At 42.3% G+C, this 24,768-nt stretch overlaps 1 protein-coding gene across 1 annotated transcript; it reads right to left on the bottom strand.

Moving 5' to 3' along the window:
- Window positions 1–507: 507 nt before the first annotated feature.
- GPNMB (glycoprotein nmb) lies at window positions 508–22,808 on the bottom strand. The gene is made up of 11 exons (XM_027575072.1): window positions 22,622–22,808; window positions 16,216–16,368; window positions 15,276–15,419; window positions 13,379–13,543; window positions 10,801–10,959; window positions 10,163–10,474; window positions 7,498–7,596; window positions 6,551–6,653; window positions 4,506–4,720; window positions 1,607–1,700; window positions 508–1,161 (listed from the first exon to the last, which is right to left on the bottom strand). The coding sequence occupies exons 1-11, from the start codon at window positions 22,689–22,691 to the stop codon at window positions 1,005–1,007; spliced, it is 1,671 nt and encodes a 556-aa protein (XP_027430873.1). The 5' UTR covers window positions 22,692–22,808; the 3' UTR covers window positions 508–1,004.
- Window positions 22,809–24,768: the final 1,960 nt, after the last annotated feature.

The raw sequence follows: 24,768 nt of genomic DNA, 5'->3' as shown, positions 1-24,768 counted from the left end.
AGTGCTCCATGGGGCAGCGCTAAACAACTTTTTATGTGTTTCAACTGTAAACGCAATAGAAAGGCGAACAATAAATTGGAAAAAGAATTATAATTCCAAGATCTTATCTCTTTTCATCCTTTATTTTTCAGGAAGGAGAAAAAAAAGCATGTCCTGTCTGACATCTGGTAGAGAGTTTTAATTACAAATGGAAGTAAAACCCTTACTGATCAAGTCCCTATATCATTCAAATAGAGAAACCAGTAGGAAAAGCAGGGGCCTCCTTCTTTGGAAAATCATAATATATAATTTCAAATACATGCACCGAGTGTACAGAAATTGAGATATATATATACAGGACTGTGAGCACTCTGACTGTAGGGCTGGGTACCTAGCAAGCGTGCCTGATACACAGAAAGTACTCAGTAGAGGTCTACAGAGTAAATGAATGATTAGCATTCCTTTACACAGCTGGGCATGGCAGGTTTCAGGAAAATATTCACACCTATGTATTAGATTAGTATATACTTTTTTTTTTTTTTTTAGTGTAAGAAGCATGCACATCACACTAAGTGTTTGGCCCGTTACTTTTTTGCTAGGAACTCATGCATGTTCACCGAAGTAGCATTCAGTTAGCTTGGAACATGGATAGCTAGACAGCGTCCAGCCTCTCCTTCCAGTGAACTGAGGCCAGACTCCAATGAATAGTACCTTCTCCCCCTACTCTTTGGACATAGTGTGTCTATCCCACTGACCACCTAAGACATTATAAGTGAAACATAAATCATAATGAAAGAAAGCAGTTCTAACTGTTTTTATCAGTTCTATAACACAGCTGAGGCTGCGCACAGTGCAATTCTTCTTTACTTCTCTAAGATATCATTTAGCCCGTAAAAAAACCCTTTGGACCTCCCTAAGCCCCAGTATATATTTTAACAATAATCTTTAGGAACAGAAGTTAAGTCATCAACTCTGGAATAGCTCACCTGAAGAGTGAGCTGTTGGTCAGAAATAAAGCTGAAGATTTAAACAGTTTCCGGTTGGTGCTTGAGCAATGGATCTTTTTCCTGGTTTCCAGGGCAGAACATGGCCTTTGCGTGGTTGAGGAAGACATTCAGGCCTTTGCCTTTGACCACAATCCCAGTACCGTTTCCTATCAGGTATTTGTATTCCTTGTGTTTTCTGAAAACAATGTGTTAGACAGATTGAAAAAAAAAAAAGATTTCCAACTGGAATATGTTACTATTATCTCTTACATGCCAAGTACAAAAGGGTTAATTCCATTTAATCCAATCCACAGCTTTTAAGACATTGATGTCTAATCAAAGTATAGTTATTTTCCCTTCTTCATGCAAGAAATGTGCCTGCCTACTATAATTTGCGATTACATGTTAAACACTAAGCTGACACAATTTTGTAAAGTTATGATGTCTGGTAGCATTTTTAGGATTAAAAGAAAAAACTCACAGCAAAATTAATAGTCTTGTTTGGTATTCATTCAATGTTAGATTTTTCTCCCCTACACAGACCGTTTAAAAGCAAAAAAGGGGAAATGGCCCATTTATGCAGGAATATACAACTTATTTTTGACAATATACTATACTAAGTGTTAAAAGCAGCAACTTACTTGTATACTAAAAGGGTGATCACAGTGACAAATATGGCTAAGCAGCCAACGGAGACCAGGGCACCATTTGCCATGCTTGAAGGGGAAGCTGGGTCTTAAAACAGAAGACAGTATTAGCGACATCTTCCGCCTAGAGGACATGCTACTTGTAATGCAATTAAATAAATGAGGAAGGGAGCTATCAGAAGATATATGGCTCCCTCTGGGTTTTCAGTAATCTTTTCCATTAAATAATACATAGTCTTTGGGTCAGCTTATCTTCCATTTAGAGAATGAGTTAGCATGTCTGGAACACCGCGTCAAGGGCTCAGAAGAGAGATGTCATGTCCTGGAGACACCTGCTCAGGTCTCAGCTGACCCAACAGCACCCACATGAAGAAGGGCTACATGACCCTCCTGGCCGCTCCTCTGGCCCCATCTCCCACTATCCAGCTGTGCTAAAAATCCTGGGAGTGGCCTATCCTCCCCCCTGCTCTTTCAAATCTCCATGCCTTCTGCCAGGAACATCCTTCCCCTGGCTCATTTCAAGTTTTCACCCCTTTGGGGTGCCTTCCGGACATTCACGAGGGCACCAGGTCACCACACCTGCCTGTGTCACTCCTCTACTTGCTTCTCTTCCTCTGCCTCAATCACACCGTGTCGCAAGTACTGCTTTGTACATGTTTCTCTCCTACCAGACTGTGGGAACCACAAGGCAGGGATTACATCTTCTCTGTATTCCTGGAAACCAGCAAATTAACTCGTCTCGTCACTACTGCCAAAGTGTAACTGGAATTTATCTTTTTTCTCCATCCCCTGCCACCACTGCAGTCCCAGCCACCAGTCTTCTCCTCCTGAGAGGACATCCTGTCTACCTGCTTCCACTCTCACCTTCCCATGATCCCTGCTTCCCTCGGTAGGCAGAATTATCTTTAAAAGCATCAATCAGATCATGCTTTAAACCTGCCGGAGGATCCCCTTATACACAGAATAAAACTCAAGCCCTACCAGTGGTCTACAACCATCTAAATGGACTGCTCATTCCTGAAAGGTTTCAGTTCAGAGAAGGCCCTTCACAGGCAGATGCTGCTGGGTGGGCAGGCCTGTCAGTGACCTCCCCAATCCTGACAGCCAACCTCTGTGCCCTCTCTCCCTCATGCTTGTCGCTCTCCATGCCTGGTTTTATTTTCTTTTATTTTCTTCACAATGTCATCTTATGTGTTGTCTCTTTCCACCCACAAAGGCAGGGAGGGATCTTCTTCATCTTGTTCCCCACTCTGTCTGGAACTGTGTATCTCATGCCTACATCTCTTTTGGGCATGGAGTAGATGCTCAATGAGTATTTGTTGAAAGAATTGCAGGTGCTTCACGAACGTTCATGGAATCAATGAATAAAAGTCATTTCTGCTGAAAGTCTATGGGTTTGCTTTTGACCAAAGATCTGTTTCTGAAATTCTGACTTTGAAACCCCAAGCCATCAAGTTACAATCCCCCCTGGATTAAAAGCTCTCTTTCTGAGCTTCCTTTATTTGGATTTTGAAAATGGCTCAGGTCCCCTAAAGGTACCACTCACTGCAAGAAGAATTAAAGGAAAGCCAATGTCTAAACATCTAATCTAGATGAGAGAACAGTGGTTTGCCAGCCCCGAAGAAGCTTCACAGAATAGGTTATGACCCTAAAAGGCTGTTCTACACCCCCCCACCCCGCCCTGGCAGCCCAAGAATAACCACAGCAGCTCCTGGAGGTGACGGCTCAGAAGACCCGCACTCACTTGGTCCAAGTGCCCCAGCCTGCCTCCTTCTTCCCCACCCTCCCAGCTCCCCACCCCGGCCTTGGAGGAAGCAGGGCACCCGTGTCTCCTTGTTTTGTTTTTAAATCTGTGCCTCAGATCTCACCAACTATAAGCCCTCATACACATAATTATATGTATGGTTACTTAAGCTTTTCTTTCAATGAGGTTAAAGCTGCCTTTTATACAGTTAATGAGTAAATCTATGTTTCAGTACATTTTTACCTTATGAGATAGGCTCCAAATCCAAAGGAGTTGTGAGTTAGTCATTAGGTTGTGCCTAACAATACTCAAATGAAGCAGCAAAACATGTGTTGTAATGTGTGCACAATTTAATCCCTCTTTCCCATTCCACCACAGAGCGTTTCTTCTGAGAGAGAAAGCAGTATCTTACAACAAGGTAGACTGAAGTGAAATTCAGCTAGGGTCACCAGGTGGAATCCTAATTTGGTGCCTGGGAAAGTTGGAAGCCAGCAGTAAATGACAATTTCTCAATGAGATTCCTTAGTCCACTAGCATTTCACCTCTCCGAGCACTAGGGCGGCAAAGAGTAGGTTTACTGGTGAACATCTGAGGACTAGGCAAGTTGGTTTGTTACTGTTTCAGTGTAATGCTTGGTAGAATTTGGGAAGGGAAAGAGAGGACACATGGCAGATTAGAAAGGAGCCAGCAATCCAGCTGGTTTCTCATTTCTCTTCCTGGTTTCATGTCTTTGCCTAGGGGGATTCTAACAACGACAGTGTACCAGTCTCCCCCTTTTTATAAGTTAATTGGAGAACACTGTTATTTTTGGATGTTAGGCTTTATCCTTTTCCCTTGACATATAAATCTCTTCGAGCACGCAGTAATCATATCCCATTATTACTGGTCCATGATCACAGCTGATTTTTTTCGTCAGAAGACTTATCTTTAGTCATTATTTCATTGGGTCTCTCTCTCATCCCTTCTCTAAGTAGATTTGCTACTGGACTTTAATGCCAGTTGTCCAATCCACATTAACAATAGTTCAATGATTTTTGCACTGAAATAAAGTTAAACATTGTTAGTGAAGCCTTGAATGGCTTTAGTATATAGGACACACACTGCCCCTGCAACATGAAATGTTCGTACAAACATAAAAACAAAACTTACCTCTTGCAGGGACAGGGACAAGGGTGCTCGTGAGGGCCAGGCTTGTATCATCGCCCAGAGTGAGGTTCAGACAGTATGTCCCAGACCCCCTGAAGGCTCTCCTCACAGTCAGGAAGCACGAATCCCCTGTGTTCACATCGACAGGGTCGCAGACCGTGTTGTAGGTGATCTGGCAGCTAGGGTCAGAAACTACGGTACAGACCTCTGTGGGCATGCTGAGGGGACAGACGGCACCCAGGGAGGGAGATGTAAAATCAGTTTAAAAGGGACAATCATAATCATTACCTGTCCCTAAAACTGACTAGAGTTCCACTAGAACTAACTTGAATTCCACTTTATTCTTTTATTCTTGCATCTGATAGAAGAATATCAAACCATATGATGTCAAATTGTGGCATATAATTTACTCTTCAACAAGCCTGGGTATGAGCTACTGTTTCCCCTGCACCCTCAGAAAGGTGTGGCCCTGGGCGTGGCGGAGAAAGAAATTACCACCACCACTACCAACGCCGCCCCCGCCCCACAAAGGCAAAGGGCTATTGGAAACTGTGCGAAGTCCAAGTCATTCCTCCACACCTGGCCTCCCTAGGATGTGTGCAGGTGTGGTCGGCTTAGGTGTGGGGCAAAGATACTGTCAAATGCCAGAGCTGGCCCACCTGGGTCCCTGCAGGGGTCTGACAGTGACAGGAACAGTGGCTGTTTAGCCAGTATTTACTACGTGCAAGACACAAAGCTGTAGGTGTGTGACACGGTCTTGTCTATTCCTCTCAGTGACCCGATGAGGAAAGTAGGATTAGCCTAGTGTAGCAGGTGACAAGCCAGCTCAGGGAGGGGAGACAGCTAGCCCAAGGTCACACAGCAGTTAGGGGTGGAGCTGGGACTTGAATAAACGAGGTTTGACAACCATGAGGCGATATGACCACGCATTACTGCGGTAGGCCCTGTTTCCCTTGTGAGTGGACCTTCTGGAGGGAGCGGCCGTGCTGATGCTGGGTCTGGTGAGGCAGGGGTGGCATCCAGGACACGCGGTCTTCTCAGCGGGCCTCATTCCTCCGTCAGGTTTTTCTCTTCTCTCTCATCGCCCTCCCCCCTCCCCAAGCTGGAGAGCTCCTTAGCTATCCCTTTGTATCAGATAAGGCCACATTTTTATACCATCTCATTCTCTTGATTAACTTATACATTTACACACATACATTTTAATTACTTAATTTACCTATTACACATAAATTTGTGAATTTATATATTAACTTATATTTAGTCTATTATATAGTTCTAACCAAACCGTTAGAAGTCAAATTACGTAATGCAAGCTTTGTAGGGGCGCCTGGGTGACTCAGTTGTTAAGTGACTGCCTTTGGCTCAGGTCATGATCCCAGGGTCCTGGGATCGAGTCCCACATTGGGCTCCTTGCTCACTGGGGAGCCTGCTTCTCCCTCTCCCTCTGCCCACCTTGCGCTTGCTCTCTCTTTCAAATAAATAAATCATTAAAAAAATTAAAAAATTAAAAAAGAAAACTTCAAAAAAAAGGAAGAAAAAGCTTTGTAAAGTTTAGAGAGACAGGATTATTGGGCATTGCTATTAATTCATGCGAGGACATGGCCATTCCACACTGGCTTCCCACCACTTGGAGGGGCCTCAGGGAGCCTAAGAGCTGGGCTCTGAGCCAGACCATAGCCTGTGAACCATGCTCTGCAGGTACCCACCATCTATGGGGGCAAGTTCTATAATCACTGTGTGCCTCAGGGGACCCATCGGTAAAATGAGGAGACTCAGGATTGGGTGAGGATTCAAGAGGAGAACAGATGCAAGATGTTAAGAACATGGTAAGTGTAAAATCAATAATTACTATTCAATTTCATCATCAGCTTAAAGGTAACGAGCATTGTTCCATCTAGCAAAGCAAGAGTGTGCTTCTGAGCACCTCCTGGGGCCCTTCCTTGTCGCGGCTGACCGATGAACCGGAATCTAAATCAACTTTGAAGGGGAAATGGCGTTAGGGCCCCTGCTCAGGTCTTGGCCTGGTCCTCTGCCTGAGATGTACTCACATCCCTTGGCAGGTCACGACAAAATCCATCAGCAAGTTGTCAGGCTGTGGTGCGGGCATCAGAACGTCTGTCATCTGGATGATGTTGACCTCCAGAATTCCGTCTAACAAAACACCCCCCACAGAAAAACACATCAAAACACAGAAGAAACCAGACCCAACCATTCCTTAATAAATCAGAAAGCCACACCAAACGGAGACACGGCGTCCTTGCCACACCAGAATCACACCAGATCTGGGAGTCTACCCCGTAACATGCATACGTGTCTATGCAGCACTTTCAAAGTCAAACTGAATTGCTCCTCATTCCAACCTGGCTCTTCGTTTCTGGAGCTTGTGTATGTGTTAGAAGGTTGCATTCCTTCTGGACAGGAATTTCAGAGAAAGGGAACCCCATCCCCAGGGAATATGCAGCCCTTGGGCTCAGGGGGCACTGGCTTCTCTCAGCCCCGGGGTGCACAGCTGGGGATTTAGCCCCATCTCCAGAACCGGGGTGCCTCAGCTGGGCTTCGGGCCCCATCTGTCTTCTCTGGGGTGCCTGTGGGCAGTGCCCACAATACACAGCCATCTGTGGTAGCCCTGTTCGTCCCTCTTTCTTACACACTAGACGTGGGACTTTGTGAAGTCAGCTAGAGGAAGGAAGTAGCAATTGTGGGAACTTGCTACTGGCCTTCCTTCAAGGCACATTCAGATTTCTGGAATGCACAGGGTGGGGGATCTAGGCCCAGGGCAGGCTCAGTAGTAGGTGGGCCTCACACTGGGCTCATTTCCACCAGAATGTCTAAGGAAGGCTGGGGTAGGCCAGTTGGAACCTAGAAACTGGCAGCGTCTTTGCTTGTGCCCACGTGGTATGATGTTGAACAGAGAGTAGGGCCCCCGCCCCCACCCCTCCAGAGTCGAGAGGCTGGCCCGGGGTAGATCCTAACACCCTTCCCCTGCTGCTCCTACCTACAATCGTGAGGGTGGCTCTAAAGTAACCGTATCTGTTAATGTGGCAGGTTTCATCGGGAGTCTTCCTCAGCTCCAGGGGGCTGTCACCGGCTGACGCTGGACAGTTGGGATAAAAACATTTTAGATGAGTTGCTGAGAATGTAAAGATATACGTAATACATAATAACCCAAAATCTAAACAGGTACATGATAACCAAAAATCTAAACATCTACTTGCCCTTTAGAAAAACATCAAGAGTTCTATACTATTAAGTTACTGCAGAAATTTGAACTAAATATGTAATGATTCACAGAGATGTGAGAACTAGGAGGTGTTATAATTATTAAATTATGTAAGTAAACACAATCCTGTATCTTCTTTAAACATGGGAATCAAATGAAAGGTAGAAACCAAATTAAAATGTGTGGTACAACAATCCTGATGAAATCAAGCAGGCCGTGATAGATAAAATCATATTTTAGGGGCGCCTGGGTAGCTCAGTCAGTTAAGCATCTAGTTAGTTTTGGCTCAGGTCATGATCCCAGGGTCCTGGGATCAAGCCCCTTGCATGCTCATGTGCATGCTCTCTCCCTTTCCCTCTCACTCACAAATAAATAAAATCTTTAAAAAAATAGACTGTTAAATAAACTAACATTAAACCCTTTACCATTTAGGAATTTCTAGACAGATCTAGATATTACAGGCATCTGCAATTTATTTTGAATTTTACACCTGGTCTCCTTATTTGTAAAGAAGACCGTTGATACTTATAGAAAAAGAAATTCTCTTACAGAAATATCAGAATGAAGCTATATGGGGTGCCTGGGTGGCTCAGTTGGTTAAGCATCTGTCTTCAGCTCAGGTCACGATCCCGGTGTCCTGGGATCGAGCCCCACATCAGGCTCCATGCTCAGCAGGGAGCCTGCTTCTCCCTCTCCCTCTGCCTGCCTGCCTGCCTACTTGTGCTCTCTGTCAAATAAAGAAATAAAATCTTAAAAGAAAAAAGGGAAGAAGGAAGCTATCTGATTAGAGTTGTTCAATGCAGTTATATTTGTAACTGGAATTAGGATTAACCTAATCAACCATCGATAAAGAGAATAGTTAAATAAATTATATATAAATTATACATTTATACATACTATATTACTTATATACTAAGTTTATACATACTATGAAATACTATGTAGCCATTGAATAAAGTGAGTTAAATTTTATGTACTGACAAGGGAAAGAAGATGTCCATGTTTGTTAAGTGAAGAAAAGCAAATTATAGAACCATATATACAGCATAAGCCCATTTACTTAAAAATCAAAACAACAACACCTATATATACTTATACAGTTTGTAAAGGCATAGAAAAAGATCGGGAAAGAAACGCTCCCAACTATTAACAAGGTTTAACTCTTGGGAGGAGAATGTGAATAGGACTTTTACTTTTATTCTAGGGTTCTCTACTGTTTGAATTTTTATTAAGGAACATGCATTAATTTTGTAATTGAAAACATTTCAAAAAAGAATGAATCAACATCAGTAATAACTTACAGTGTCCTGATTTAGACATGCCCAATTTAATGAGTTCTCATTTTGTTAATAACAGACTATTATAACAATTTATTATTTATAACAGGTTTTGGTAAAAACAAGAATTGCAACAAGTCTGGACATGGTGCTGGAGTTATTTCCTCTGGGCTTGGTGATGGCGCCCTCTTGTGACCAGTGGGAGGATGTCCGTCTATTACCGTCCCCTTCCCGTCGCCGTCGTCCGGGTGCGGAGTACTCACGGCAGAGTGGGGTAGGGTGGGGCAACAGATGGAAGCTAACACTTTCCAAAGTAGACTCTTAAGAACTTCTTAAATGGCCTCATATACTATTAGTATAGAGTGGAATTTAATTTATTATGCCTTACATCCAGAACAATCTTAATGTCTAGAGTCTTTCCAGCTTGCTTGCCGAGAAATATTCTCAAGGTACATTCTTTCTTGGGCCATCTGGAAACTACTTTCAAGTATGGCTGTGTTTTCGCAGGACACTAGGTGGATGTGGGCAGAGCAGGGAGGAGAATGGAAGTGGGGAGAAATGTGGGAGGGGGGAGAAAGAAAGTGGGGATGGCCTGCATGCTTATAAAGGGCCAAGGTGTGTTCTCACATGAGGAAAAAATGGGGAACAGAAATGTGATGGGGCAGACAGGGAAAGCATCTGTACACATAACGAGGACCAGTACAAATTAGGAAGGTCAAAGAGCTGCACTCAAGTCACGAAATTCTACTTGCAAAGTGACTTTAAACGTACTCTCCTTTCTTCCATATTCTAACAGCTTAAAATGGTGATAAAGTGGCTAAAGAATGACATACAGAATGGGATCACAGCAGACTCTCCACACAATCCTTTAAACTAGGGATCTAATTATGTAACCTATATTATTAGGGTTTTTTTCAAAGATTTAATTTATTTATTTGAGAGAGAGAGAATGAGAGACAGAGAGCACATGAGGGAGGAAGGGTCAGAGGGAGAAGCTGACTCCCTTCTGATCAAGGAGCCTGATGCAGGACTTGATCCCGGGACCCCAGGATCATGACCCGAGTCAAAGGCAGCCGCTGAACCAACTGACCCACCCAGGCGCCCCCCCTTTTTTTTTTAGCTGTTAAGGAACCCCCCTCAAAGATCACCTGGAAAACACTTACATAAAGGAGACGTGGGTGTTGGAGGTTTGGGTGCAGGCGAAGGACAAGGTCCAGGTACTGCAGCTTGTACAGTGAGGTTAAGGCTGAAGGTTCCGTTGAGCACGTATGTGTGATTCAAAGTTGGGTTGTTGGAAACAAACAGACCAGTATTATCCCCGAAGTTCCACTTGTAGTAAATGGCCGACTCATTGAGGAAGTGACTAGGGTCGTGAATCAGGACATTGAACATAATGGGGAGGTCCCTGAGGAAGGTCTCATCAGATAAATTTCGATCATTCTTCTGATACATAGTCACAAATACAGGAACGTGATCTAAAAGATATACCCCAAAATAGAAACAACACACGATTGCTTGATTTTAAGTAGATGACTTCAGTAATGCTTTTAGGTTCAAAACTTAAAACAAGAGATAATTCAGCATCATTTCCCCTTTTCCTACACAAGTTTTCCAGGGTTTTTCCAAGTTATTCTGGAAACATAGATGGAGTACAATATAATTAAATATATAAGCGAGGGAAGGAACCCATACTAATTGTTAACCCAGCCCAGAACACTTGGCTCTAGCTCTTTCTTAACCCACTAACATCACCAGAGCAAAGTGCCTCACCATCAGTTAACTTCGAGTTCACGCCACTCACCTGTTACCACGTACACGTCTTTCACTTTTGCGATGGGGACATATGCATGTCGGTGTCTTCTATAAACAATTACTTCCATGAGTTGAGGGCCAAGTGTCACATTGGCTGTGTTTATAGAAACTCTTGCTGAACCCCGTCCTAATTTCTGCAAATACTGACCTTTGAGAGGATGGAAATTTTTAGTTATTGGCCACATTATGTGATCATTATAGGAAGTTGTTGTTTCTTTATGACTAGTGACTTCTCCTTAGAGAACATTCTGGAAAAGGAAAAACAGGATGGGGAGGTGGTCCTGGCCGCTTCAGGAAGGAAGATGGTGCTCATTTTATGTAAAACCCTATAACACAAAGCCACAGTTACAGAAATATAATTTGGTTAGTTGGTTAAAACGAAAAGAGCAGTTTAGTGGGACAATACTGTTAGTCCTCAGTTTACAAATTAAAAATGTTTATAAGAGGTCTGGCACTTGAAATACATGTGTTTCCCAGAGAAGACCCATTCAGTGCAATGGTGAGGTGTCTAAAGGAGTTAAAAAAAATTTATCCAAAGATCTACCTTATTGTTGTAACAGTATTACCATTTCAGTTATATCACTAAGCCGTTTTTTTCTTTTCTTTTTTTTTTAGGGGACTAGAATCCATTTTCTAATAGAATTTGTATATAAAAAAACAGTAAGTGATGAAAAAGAAGTAGGGTATGGTAGGCATAAAAAGAAATGTAGTGGTTCTATAAACACATTTTTAGGACATTCTTGACTCACTCTTTCTCTTTCTCCAGCCCTAACCAAAATCTGACTGCCACTGGCTGTAGCTAGTAAAAATGATTCCTAACCTTCAGGGCCCAAGGATTTTTCTAATCCTATTGAGGCGCCCAGCACAGATGTGCAATTGAAACAACACGGATGGTGACACAGATACTTGCGGAGATGTTTAAAGACCATGTTTATTACAAGATCAAAGGTATCAGAAAATTATACTAATCTTCTCAGGGATATGTGGTTTGGAATCCCCTTTACCTCGAAATGCAGAGGCAGTTCTGTTGGAGGTTGTAGGGGAAAGAGGTGTCTCTCGGGGTTAATTATACGGGAGGAAAATGTCAGTCCTGGCATTGAGAGACCACATAAGCAACTGTTAGTTGAAGGAGAATATCAGTTAACTCTGAGACTTCAGAATATGGAAATTCAAAACAGTCTTGTTAGAAAAACAGCAATTTCTGGGCTAAAAGCTGATTTTAATAGATACCTTAACTAAAAAGAGGGCTAAAGAGAGATCGGAGTGCTAGTGAGCATACACAACTCCATGCAAATGGTCAGGTCAAAGAAATCATGACATTTGGGGACCTGACTGACGGGGCCGTGAAGGCATGTTTTGAAACAAAGTCAGCCTTCAACCTCGACATAACTAGACGGGCATACTATCTGGTATCTATTTTGTACTTTGTTAAACTGATGTCTATTGTTAATGTGTGTTGTTTTGATTTATTAGCGAGTTAATGGGACAAAGAAACTCTAATTTATGAAAAAAGACAAAACATTTAGAAGTTTGGAGCCTGCATGGTTGGTAGCAATTTTCAAACATTCAGAGCCAGATGGCATCTGGTGACATATTTAAGAACTTAGCAGCTTTGCTAATCATAATGTAAAGTTGCTCCTTCTAAAAATAACCACTTCAGGGACAACTGGGTGGCTCAGTCGTTGAGCGTCTGCCTTCGGCTCAGGTCATGATCCCAGAGTCCTGGGATCGAGCCCCGCATCGGGCTCCCTGCTCGGTGGGGAGCCTGCTTCTCCCTCTGCCACTCCCCCTGCTTGTGTTCCCTCTCTTGCTGTGTCTCTCTCTGTAAATAAGTAAAATCTTTAAAAAAAAAAAAATAACCACTTCACCAATAATAAAACAAAAGTGGGTACCATTTGTGGTTAAAAAAAAAAAAGAGGCTTTGTTAAAGGAGAATAGTGGTTAGATTATGTTATTTCTACACAATGGAATATTATGCAGTCATTAAAATAATGTGCATAAAGAATTTTAATGCTATAGTCAAGTGCTCATGATAGTTAACAAAAATGTGTATACATTCTAATCTTAATCAGGGAATACTAGCAAAAAAAATACCATCGTGTTAACAGTGATAATCTCGTGTTAATTATGGGTGACTTATTTTTCATTTGTACTTTTCTGCATTTTCTAAATTTCCTTCAAAGAGCATAAGTTTCTTCAACAAATCTTTTGCCAATAAAAAATTAAAGAAAAAATCAAATACCCATCTAGGTGCCACTCAAATATTCCTATTTTTCATATTACTGTTTTAGACAAAAAGAAATTGAACAGTTTTCTTTTAAAAATGAAAACTGAATTAATTTTTTTCCCCTTCTTCTAATTCTTTGGTGTTCTGAAGATTTGTCAAGGCTAAACAAGATTTTCTTTTTAACTCTCACCCTCCGCCCCAGCTAAGGAAAGTTCACAGAGTAACTGTTGTTAAACTTTTAGTGTTAGCATTCTTGATTATAGAATAAGAAAAGTGAAAAAAGTTAAAGTTTTAAGGGCAGGTAAAGAAGAAGCTAAGGAGGTTTCGTAAAAAGTCCAACCAAGTGTGTGAAAGACGTAGACAAAATCACATCTCTTCCATCCAGGGTGGTGAGGGAAAGGCTTTCCGTCAGGGTACACGTGGTGATGGTGTTGGTTGGGGCCATTTCCCCAGCCATCTTCCTCGGTCCAGCTGTAAACATACAGGTCAGGAGATGGGCCAGTATCTAAACAGAGAAAGAAACAAACCAGGCTTGTCATCTGGGCTCAGAATGCCCAACGCTCATCTTTGAATTAAACATCTTTTCGTATTTTTCATAAATACAAATATAGTTGGGCAATTAAAACACTAATTTTGAGAATTCATCCAGTGGTGTATATTTATGACCTGTCCATTTTCTGCCTATAGGTTACATTTCAGTAAAAGTTTCTTTATATAAAGCAATTATTCAGAAAGGTCCAATCTAGAGATACCACAATATATTTATTTTTAATATTGGATCTCCACATCACAACTGTATTCAAACCAAACTGAGGGATGCTTTATCTTTTTACATTGATACCTGCTATCTGTAGCCTTTTTTATTTATTTATTTTTTTTACCCTGAGTCATTTGGCATCAAATGACTCTCAACTCCTAAGGATTTTGGCATATATCTCCTACAAATAAGGACATTAACCTATATAACCACAATATCATTACCACTCTTCCTATAGTCTAATCAAGGGTCACATACTATATTTGGCTATTTTGTCTCTTCAAACGATTCAGAAAAAACCAGATAGATAGAAGTAACTATGGCAAAATGTTAAAATTGTTGAGTCTAGGTAGGAGGTTTTGGTGTATCAGTGTATACCCTGATTTCAACTTTTTTGTATGTATGACATTTTTTCTTTTTAAATAGTCTTTACACCCAACGTGGGGCTCGAACTCATGACCCCAAGATCAAGAGTTACACGCTCTCCCAACTGAGCCAGCCAGGCACCCCAACATATTTCATTGTAAACAAGTCATGACCAATATCTTTTCATCTAGAACAGTTCCCTCACCCTCTTGGTTTTTTAATGTCACTGACATTTTTGAAGAATCTTTTTATTTATCAATGTATTAGAGCCATTTTTATTTTTTATTCTTAAATTGTCCCAAATAGCCAGGGGGAGTCCCTTCAAGCTGGCTTCTGTGTCCTTGTGATGTGTCCCTGTTAGTCCTTGAGTATTTACTTACTTGGACACAATAAGATGTGCCAGACTCACCTGGTACTTTCCCTGCCCTAGACCTGATAAATCAATAAGGAATGAACACATTGACAGTTTAACAGAAGTTCTAAGTCATAAAATCAGATCATAAATGCATTTAACAGTCTTGTCACTGAAGAATCTCAGTAATTAGCTCCAAGTTTTTGAGAATGTGCAGTTCTCAAGATAATTTCCCTTGACTCATTTGTGTTCCTTTGTGCTCTTTAACATGTACAAAGAGCTTACCCGCTTTAAGGGCAAAGCAAAACCACAACATACACATCTAAGTATTTGCACCAGCTACACATTTGCTTAAGCAATACTTGGAAGCAGAAATTGATCTGATCAGCAAATATCTGTCAGATTGGCTCTTCTTTGAGTATCCAAAAGAATTCCAAGTAATCAAACCAAAATCTGAGAATCAACATGGTGTTCTCTGGCTAATCAACTAGACCCTAAGAAAAAGGTGAGCATGACAATGTAGCTCTTGAAGAAGGTTCCAAGTAGCAGAAAGCCACCAGTTTGCTCAAGTGGGTTTGGCTAATGTTGATATAGGAACTGGATGGAGCAACACCTCCCTGTCATCCAATTTGAGGAGGGGGTGACATGGGGTGATGGCATCTTGCATTTACATAAGTACCTGTGAGCCTTTAGGTTTATGAGATGGGTCTCCAGTAGTTAGGAGAACTAGCCTGTTCCTGTGGCATGAATAACATTCCTTACCATTTCTGCAGTTCTTCTCATAGACTATGTTGCCACTGACATCTTCCTCTTGGCATCTGGGGAATACCAGGTCTACTACAAACGTGATAGTTGAGCCCACAAGTGCTGGTGAATCACTGGTCAGAATCGCCTGCACATGGCCTCCTAGCACACAGAGAGTGCAGTTTAATGATCAAGCATCTTTTTCCTTTCATTGATAAATTAATCCACCAATAAGGACCAGAGCATCCCAATGCCTTTTTTTTTTTTTTTTTAAGTAAACACTATGCCCAGCGTGGGGCTTGAACTCATGACCTAGAGATCAAGAGTTGCGTGCTCTACCGACTGAGCCAGCCAGGTGCCCTCCCATCTTTATGCCTCTTAACAATAAATTATTTTCTGGATTCCTAACTTTTTCAGAGTACAACATTCTAGAAGGAAAAAAAAAGTCAGACCAATTAAAGAAATCTCTGACCATAGAAAGAACATTTACTTAAAAAAATCTGCTCAACTGGATTGAAGAAACAAGTTCTAAGGTTTGTATTTTTAAACTCAAAACTGATGACCAAAGGACTCATTATTTCATGCAAATGGAAAGATATTCACTTTCTGGTAAACCACACTTTTGAGGTGGTCAAAATAGCTCTAGTGTCTCAGATCTTCTGAGAGACCATTCCCATAAATAGGTTTGAGGCTAAATCTGTTTGCTCTCCAAAATCTTCCAAGAACTACAAACTTGTCAATTTCTAAGTGGACTAAAGTTGTGTGTGTGTGTGTGTGTGTGTAAATTAGAGAGTGACAATGTTGAGATAAAGATTGCCAAACCTAAGTGCCTCCCACTTGGTAACTAGAGTACTGTCACTCACAGAAGCAACATAAGCCATGTGATCTCCAAGTCTACAATCTATGAGACTAAGACAAATAGGAAATGACAGTTGTTTGGCTTGAATATTTGACTTACCTTTCCAGGAGTTTTTCCACCTTGGGTCTTCCTTCTTCCACACTGGATACAGTTTTTCATTCCATTCATTTTCATCTGAAGACCAACCAGCCAGTTGGTTGTGCTCCCTCATATAATCAGAAGTTCTTTCATTGCTCAGCACATCATGAAATCCTATATCAATATTTGAAAAACAAATTGTCTACTCCTTTTCTCATTTGGTACTTATTTAACAGTAGTTAAAGCAACTTCTTCTTTCATAAGTTTGGAAAGTCATACTTAATATTTCCAATAAGTCAAATAGGTTTTTATTTTAATGTCTACTGGAAATAGCTTAAATACAACTATTCAAACCCTTTTTGTGTACTTTAAATGAGTCAAGGAGGGGCACCTGGGTGGCGCATGCAGTTAAGCATCTGACTCCTGCTTTCTGCTCAGGTCCTGATCTCAGAGTCATGAGATCGAGCCCCATGTTGGGCTCTGTGCTCAGTGCAGAGTCTGCCTGAGACTATCTCTCCCTTTCCCTCTGCCTCCCCCTCTCCCATGCTTGCTCTAAAATAAATAAGTAAATCTTTTTTAAAAAATATTTTATTTAGGGGCACCTGGGTGGCTCAGTCATTAAGCGTCTGCCTTTGGCTCAGGTCATGATCCCAGGGTCCTGGGATCAAGCCCCGCATGGGGCTCCCCGCTCAGCGGGAAGCCCGCTTCTCCGTCTCCCACTCCCCCTGCTTGTGTTCCCTCTCTTGCTCTTTCTCTGTCAAATGAATAAATATTTATTTGACAGAGAGAGAGACAGAGAGAGAACAAGCAGGGGGAGCAGCAGGCAGAGGGAGAAGCAAACTCCCCACCGGAGCAGGGAGCCTTGCCTGAAAGAAAATTTGCCAATTTCTTCTTTCAATTCTGTTCAGTTTTCACTTAATGTATTTTGAAGCTCTGTTTAGAATTGCTGAGACTTCTTCATGAATTGATCCTCTTACCATTAGGAATTGACTTATCTCTGGTAATATTCCTTGTCCTGAAGAATACTTTGATAGTAATGCTTAGTGGTTAACTGGTACATCTTTTTCCATCCTACTATTTTAAATGGATATATATTTTTATATTTGAAGTGGGTTTCTTGTAGACAGTATATTGGTTTTTTTTTTTAATGTAGTCAAAAAGATGTGAATCTTCATTTGGAGTGTTTAGGTAATTTATGTTTACTGTATTTATTAATATTGTGGGATTTAAGTCTACCATCTTGTTATTTTTCTATTTGTCCCATCTGTTCTTTATTCCTTTTTCTTCTTTTCCTGTACTTTTTGGGGTTATTCTTGGAGTCCATTTTATCTCCACTTCTGGCTTATTAGCTGTATCTTTTATGTTTTGTGCAGTTGCTCCAGGGTTTATAAATTTTTCTTTTGAGATTCTAATCTCAAGTTGATGTCTTTTTACCTTGCCTGACAACTCCAATGGTCACGTGGTCTCTTTCTTTGAGGATTGTAGCAGACTGGTTGGCTGCCATTTCCAGGCTGCACCCCTACTCTTTTTTTCCCCTTATTGCAGAGCTTCTACTATAACAGTTCAAAATTCCAAAGACTCACTTTCCTAGATTTCCTTACAGTATGGGCAGGAGCAGATGATTAGAACCTGGCCAATCAGAACTGAGAGGAAGTCTTTTGAGGGCTTCTGGGAAGTTTTCCTCCCTTTATATATATATATATAAAACAAACTCCATTTTTGTTCACATCAGAATTGATTTTGGGGATAGTAATGTAGTGATGTGATGCTCAGAGCTGGGATAGCCATACTTAGCCATGAGGGCATAAATCTGAAGAAGCAAGCCAACACACCAAGGATGTCAGAGTGGAAGGATGCAAAGAAAGAATTCTCGATGTTGTCAAGTTCTTGGTCTAGCCTTGCTCGCCTCTGGACTGGTTAAGGTAAAAAGTGTCTTGCTCAACCTATCTGAGTATTCTGCTACAGCCAAAAAGTCAATTGTCTATAACTCACAGCCAGCTCCTAATCATACATTATCATAAACTGTCCTCTCATCAATTCATATGGTCTTGTGTCATCTGGACTCATAGAGCCAGAAATACTGTCTTCTCTTAAATACTGGAAGAGGACTTCCACAAGGTTTGGTATTCGGCAGGTGCTCAGCGAAGACATTTTGAGTGGATACCACTAACATCTATCTTCTATTTCTCCTTTTTGGTAGAAGGAGGCAAAAGCCTGTTGTTTCCTTCTTATAAGGGAGACAGATGGAATGGGGAAGAATATTGAAATGAATACTGAACAATCTAGATGTCCTACAATGGGTGAATGTTACAAAAATGGGTGAATATTTCTAGTCTTGATTTTGTTACTAAACAGGCTGTGTTGCCCGCAGACCATGTCTTCTCTGGGCCTCCAAATCAGACAAAAACCAAATGTCTTATGATTCTGTGGAACTGTTTTTATTTGGAAACAGACACTAAGTGAGGGCAGGAAACGTAGGCTTATCAATAAATGTTTATAACTGGATATTCATTCGAATTGAGCACAGAGTGGTAGAATATTCAATTTGGAAAAAACATTAGTTCAAATCACTTCATTTTACATATGAAGAAATTTAGGCCTACAGAAGCGACAGAATTTACTCAGGGTCACTTTTAATGGAGTGGAAATGAAGATTCACATCTTTTGATTCCCAGGACTGATTTTTTCCACTGTCCTGAAGAGTCTTTCTCTTCCACAGATCCTGAGAGAAAGTGAGTGGTTCCAGAAACAAAACACAGGTTTCTCCTCTGATTTTAAATGTCAGAAGTCAAGGAAAAATACAAACTTAAAAGAGTGACAAGGAACAGATACAGGGGTCCATGGAACAGAATGGATAATGTAGAAATAGACCCACACAAATATGCCTTACTGATTTTTGACAGAGATGCAAAAACAACCCAATGGAGTTTCAAAAGATAGCCTTTTCAACAAATGGTGCTATCAGAAAGTAAAAAGCATAGGAGAAATTTTTAGGCTCTAGGCTAGGCCAGAATTCTTTGACTTGACACCCAAGACATGATCCATAAAAGGAAAAAATGATAAATTAGACCTCATTAAAATGAAAAACATTTGTTCTGTGAAATAACATGTGAAGAAGATGAAAAGGCAAATTACAAACTGGGAGAGAATATTTGCAAACCACATTTCCAGTAAAGGACTGCTATCTAGAATATAGAAAGAATTTTCAATACTCAACATTAAAAAACAATCCAACTAAAAAAAATGATAAAAGACCTGAACATTACACTGAAGAGGATATACAGACAGCAAAGAGACACATGAAATGATGTCCAGTATCATTAACCAGTAGGGAAATGCACATCAAAACCACAGTGGGATATCACTTACACCTATCAGAATGACTAAATAAGAAAACAGTGATGCATCAAACGTAGGCGAGAATATGAAGACGCTGGATCACTCATACATTTATGGTGGGAACGAAAAATGGTACAGCTACTCTGGAAAACAGTTTGGCAGTTTCTTGTAAAACATGCTGCACGAGATGCCTGGGTGGTTCAGTCAGTTAAGTGTTTTTCTTCAGCTCAGGTCACGATCCCAGGGTCCTGGGGTTGAGTCCCACATCGGGCTCCCTGCTTGGAGGGGAGTCTTTTCCCTCTGCCTGCCCTGCCTGCCGCTCCCCCGCTGCTTGTGCTCTCTGACAAATAAATATTTTTAAAAAACCTAAACATGCAATTAACATACAACTAAAATATTGTACTCTTGGATATTTGTCCCAAAGAAATGGAAACTTATGGTTACCCAAAACCCTGTACATGAATGTTCATAGAAACTTTATTCATAGTAGGGCAAACTGAAACACTCCAGATGTCTTATAATGGGTGAATGTTTAAACAAACTGTGGTATATCTGTACTGTGGAATACTACCTAATGATAAAAAAGAACTATTGATACATGCAACACTTAAATTATGAGTAAAAAAAGCCAAGGCCCCTAAATTACATACTGTAAGGATTCTATTTATAACATTCTTGAAGTCACAAAATTATAAAAATGGAGGATGGATTAGTAGTTGCCAGGGCAGAAGGTGGGGTGGGAAGGGGAAGTTGGTTTGGCTATAAAAGGGTATGAAGGACCCTTGTGGGGGTGGAACTGTTTGGTATTTTGACTGTATCGGTGTCAATATCCTGGCTGTGATATTGTGCAATAATTCTACAAGACGTTACCATTGGGAGAAACTGGGAAAGGTATACAGGGGAATCTTGCATTATTTCTCAAAACTGCATGTGAATCTATGACTTCAAAAACTTGAGTTAAAAAAGAGAAAAGACACCCAAGAGTAAGCGGGTTTTAAAAGAAAAAAAGAGGCGTATGGGGGGCTGTTAGAAGTGAAGGGAAATGGAGTCACACCCAGCACTGCTGTGGCTTTTCTCTCTCCATTCTAGAATCTCTGCTCCATCCACCAGCAAAGGATTAGGGGTGGGGGGGGGGGTGGCCAGGTTGTTTGTTAACTACTTTGTCAACACCCGCTCTTGTCTTTTTCACCAGGGCTATGATTGGAAAGTGGCAAGGAATCCCTTGGTGTTTGATATGGTGGTAAATTCTACCCATTCTTATTTTTTCTGGATAGAATATTTAGTCTAGGGCAAGGTGAAGACGGGAATGGTGGGTTTTGTTACGTTTTGCCTAATAGGTTGGGACTCCTCTCAAACTGACAGCCAACATTTAACCTCAGGCTAATCTGTTTCACTGAGCAAATTAGTACTGCTGGAAAGGCGGCTAGAATTAGGCACGGGCTCTCCACTGTCACTTCTCTGTCCCTCCATCTCCCAGGACTGCAGGGAATCTGTCCTGGGACCTACCCTGAGGTAAGACCATTGCTACCTTGTAGGACTCCCACCCCAAGCACCATCTGTTAGCTGATCTCACAAGCACCCCATTGCCCAGATTATCAAATGAGGAAATGAAAGCTCAAGGGCACTAAGTCGCTTGTGGCCCAGCCCTCCAGCTGGCAGGGAACCCAAGTCTGTCCAACTGCAGGAAGGACAGTGGTTGGTTTGGGCTTTCTTCCTCTTAATTGCTGCGTGGCCTGGGGCAAGTCACTTGCCCTGTCTGTGGCTGCCTTCCTCATCTGGGAAACATGACCATCCTTCCAGCACTGTTCTGAGGCCAACAGGTCCCAGCCCTGGCCCCCTGCTGAAATCCCTGCGTCTGGGCCCCCTCATCAGGTCCAGTCACAGGAGACGGAAGGACAGGGGTCTCCGGGGACCAGCATGGCCCAAGCATCAGGGCCCAGCAGGTGAAAAGCAAGACCTGGATTCTTGGTTTCCATACCTGTTGAATGGTGGGAGGACCATCTGCCCCACAAAGGCGGTTGTGGGGGTTACCGAGGGATGTAAGTGCAGGAGCTGGTATAGTGACTGTACGCGGTGGCCACAAGGTAGATGCTGGCCCCTTCTCTACACCTATCCACCTCCCGCCCCTGCCCCCGACCATGGAGTTGTCTGGTAAAATCAGGACCCTCAAACTTTTCATCCAGTGAGTGTCCCTCCTCGGTTGGAGGTGGAGTGGACCTTCCGGGTGATATATAATTCACTTCTTTCTCCCACCACTGCCACCCATCCCCTGGACAGGGTACATGGGCCGAAACCCTGCTTTGCATTAGAGGAGGATTTTTTTGTTTGTTTTTCAAGTAGGCTCTACACCGAGCATGGAGCTCAACATGGGGCTTGAACTAATGACCCCGAGTTCAAGATCTCAGCTGAGATCAAGAGTCGGACGCTTAACCCACTGAGCCACCCGGGTGCCCCATAAGAGGGGCTTTTTAAACAAGGAGGTTCCAAACTGACCTCCAAAGAGTCTGCTTTCATCAATTGGGCATCAGTTGTTAGGAAGTCCCCAACCTCGAATGTGGGACTAGAATAGAGACCCCGGGCTTTGGCTCTTCTCTCAGTAACCTCACCCCAGAGGCAGCAAGCTCCCGCAGGCCTGTGAAAACTTCCCAACAGCTTCTGGGCTGGGATGATGATCAGTGAACTGGTCTCTAGCTCTTCTTGGGCCCTGCTTTACGGGAGCTCTGTTTACTACCGGAATCCAGACGAAGTGTAGCAGGTGGCATTGCTTTGTTCTCAGGCCGGGGACCGTTCCCCTCACACGTGCACCCTCCCCGTGTCTGGGGAGAGAAAAGGGGGTGATCGCAATGGGAAAAAAAAACCCTAAGAGAGGGGCTGCCTGGTTACTACTTTCCGAGAGCCTGAAGCCAAGAACGGAACGGGAGGCATTCTGCTGTAGTTCCAACATTCCCAAAGGTTTCAAGAAATGAGTGAACACGAAACCTTCCAGAGGATCTTCATGAAGTCAGCCTTCTGGCGTGGACAACAATACTTCAGACAACCCATCACTTTAGCTGACAAAGAACAGGTTAAAACCGACTTGTGTACTCACGTTTGGCAGCATCAAGTGGCAATCTTGCAGCCAGAAGCAGAAATCCCAGGAAATAGTAGAGACATTCCATGCTGAATTCTCCTAGACCCAGGCAATCAAGGTTTAACTTTAACTCCTCTGGCTCCCCCCGCTAAGAGCAACAGTGCTCTTCTGGCTCGGCCCTGCCCCACTCCTTCTTTTAATTAAATACAGGGTGCCTGGGGCAGATCATGTGATGGTATTAAGCAGTCTTGCCTGATCTGGTCTCTGGAGTTCAAGCTCTAACAACTCATGTGCTTCTGACTCACTCACTCTAAGCATCTATTTTCTCTTTTTACAGGCTCACCGTTTCAGTGTTGTGATTCCACATTTCTAGTTAAAGGAATTTCCTTTCCTATGGACCCATATCCCTCACCAAATAAAATTTCAGGGAGAAGCAGATTCCCCGCTGAGCAGGGAGCCCGACATAGGGCTCGATCCCAACCTCACTGATTATCAACTTGAGGCGGTTCCTTTACTGATCCATTTCCCCAGCTCATTTTTTTAAAGATTTATTTATTTATTTACTTGAGAGAGCGAGAACGAGAGACAGCATGAGAGGGAAGAGGGTCAGAGGGAGAAGCAGACTCCCTGCTGAGCAGGGAGCCCGATGTGGGACTCGATCCCGAGACTCCAGGATCATGACCTGAGCCGAAGGCAGTCGCTTAACCAACTGAGCCACCCAGGCGCCCCTCCCCAGCTCATTTAGATGACCAGCCCTTCCTAGGGCCAATTAATGCTTGTACGTTCCCTTCCCCCTGGAGGAGACCAGCTCGGGGGCGGGGGGTGCAGTGGATAGCACTTCAATCACGTACAATTGGGGATCACATATATGGGTAATAGCATATGTGATGCCTGGAGATGCTTGAAACACGCGCACAGGGCTCCAATTACTGAGAAATGCACTTACAAGCCCATTGAGGACATCTGTGCAGTTCCATATAACTTTTGGAACAACCTGCATAATTTCTGGTAACTGCTCTGCAAGTATTCCTGTGTTGTACCTCCTAAGGCCAATTGCATAAAACATACTGCGTGTTTATTTCATGTTACAGAAAGCAGGCATTAAATGAAAAAAAACAAGCTTGCCTGGAATAAATCGTTTTGGTTATAGAATGTGCAGAAAATGTGGCAACACGAACACTTGACAACATGTGATCTTTCTCTAAGTCACATCCACACGACCATCTTCAGTGCATATAAAAGTCCTAATTGGGGAGAGGGTCAAGTTTGGGGTATTAATTTATGTTTTGGTGATGATAACAAGGCATAGGAAGAAAGTCTGTGAAACTGCAGTCTGCCAAGCAGGTGTGGCCATCTCCCTACCCGAGGGCCACGTGCAGCTCTTTTTAAAGCTCTTTTTTACAGACTTTGAAGCGCATATGAAGAGGAAAAAAACAGCACAGGGAACATATTTATGACGGAAACAAAACTATTTTCAAATACGGATGAATAAATGAACAATGGAAGTATTTATTGTATGTAATGTGAATAATCTATATAGTTCTGTGGGGTTTTTTGTTGTTTTTACAATCAACATGTGTAACTTACCATAAAAAAAGGCTTTTCAGTTTAGGGAAAACTTTCTTTTTTAAAGGGTTTATTTATTTCAGAGAGAGAAAGAGAGCAGAGGGAGAACCGACTCCCCGCTGAGCGGGGAGCCCGACATGGGGCTCGATCCCAGGACCCTGAGATCACGACCTGAGTTACAGGTAGACACCCAACCGACTGAGCCACTGAGGGATCCCTCAATTCTAGCTTTTATGTTTGGCCACATTATTAGCTACCTCCGTCGCCAAGTAAAGAGCGTAAGTGTCAGGCTCTTCTGTAAAAAAATAAATAAATAAAAATGAATAGGGAGAGGCACAGTGATGAAGTTTTCTTTTATGTCTTCTCTCCTTCCTGCTCCTTCAAGGGCAGATGACGATGACTTAGGACAATAGGTAAAATGGGAGGCAGCTGGATGGAGGTGAGGAAGAAACCAGAAGTTGTTCATTCCAAAACACTACACATTGGATGGATAATCTGTGCCCTTATAATCACCAGTTGACAGCATATAAAGTTTACTTTGTAGGATTCAGATACAGGGTTATTTTGGATAAGAAGTTTTCTCAAGGGTTTTTTTAAAT

Source organism: Zalophus californianus, chromosome 12 (assembly GCF_009762305.2).
Source record: "Zalophus californianus isolate mZalCal1 chromosome 12, mZalCal1.pri.v2, whole genome shotgun sequence".
NCBI classification, from domain to species: Eukaryota; Metazoa; Chordata; class Mammalia; order Carnivora; family Otariidae; genus Zalophus; species Zalophus californianus.
The sequence above is the reverse complement of the archived record's forward strand: the minus strand, read 5'-3'. Positions and strand labels throughout refer to the sequence as shown.

Bases quoted from the DNA above. Each gene is read 5' to 3' on its own strand.
- GPNMB (XM_027575072.1), bottom strand. From the start codon at position 22,691: ATGGAATGTCTCTACTATTTCCTGGGATTTCTGCTTCTGGCTGCAAGA. The intron at 7,597-10,162 runs GTAAGTGTTTTC...CCAACTGTCCAG, and splicing joins AACACCCACGTCTCCTTTAT to CGTCAGCCGGTGACAGCCCC. The intron at 1,162-1,606 runs GTAAGTTGCTGC...CATTGTTTTCAG, and splicing joins ATCACCCTTTTAGTATACAA to AAAACACAAGGAATACAAAT.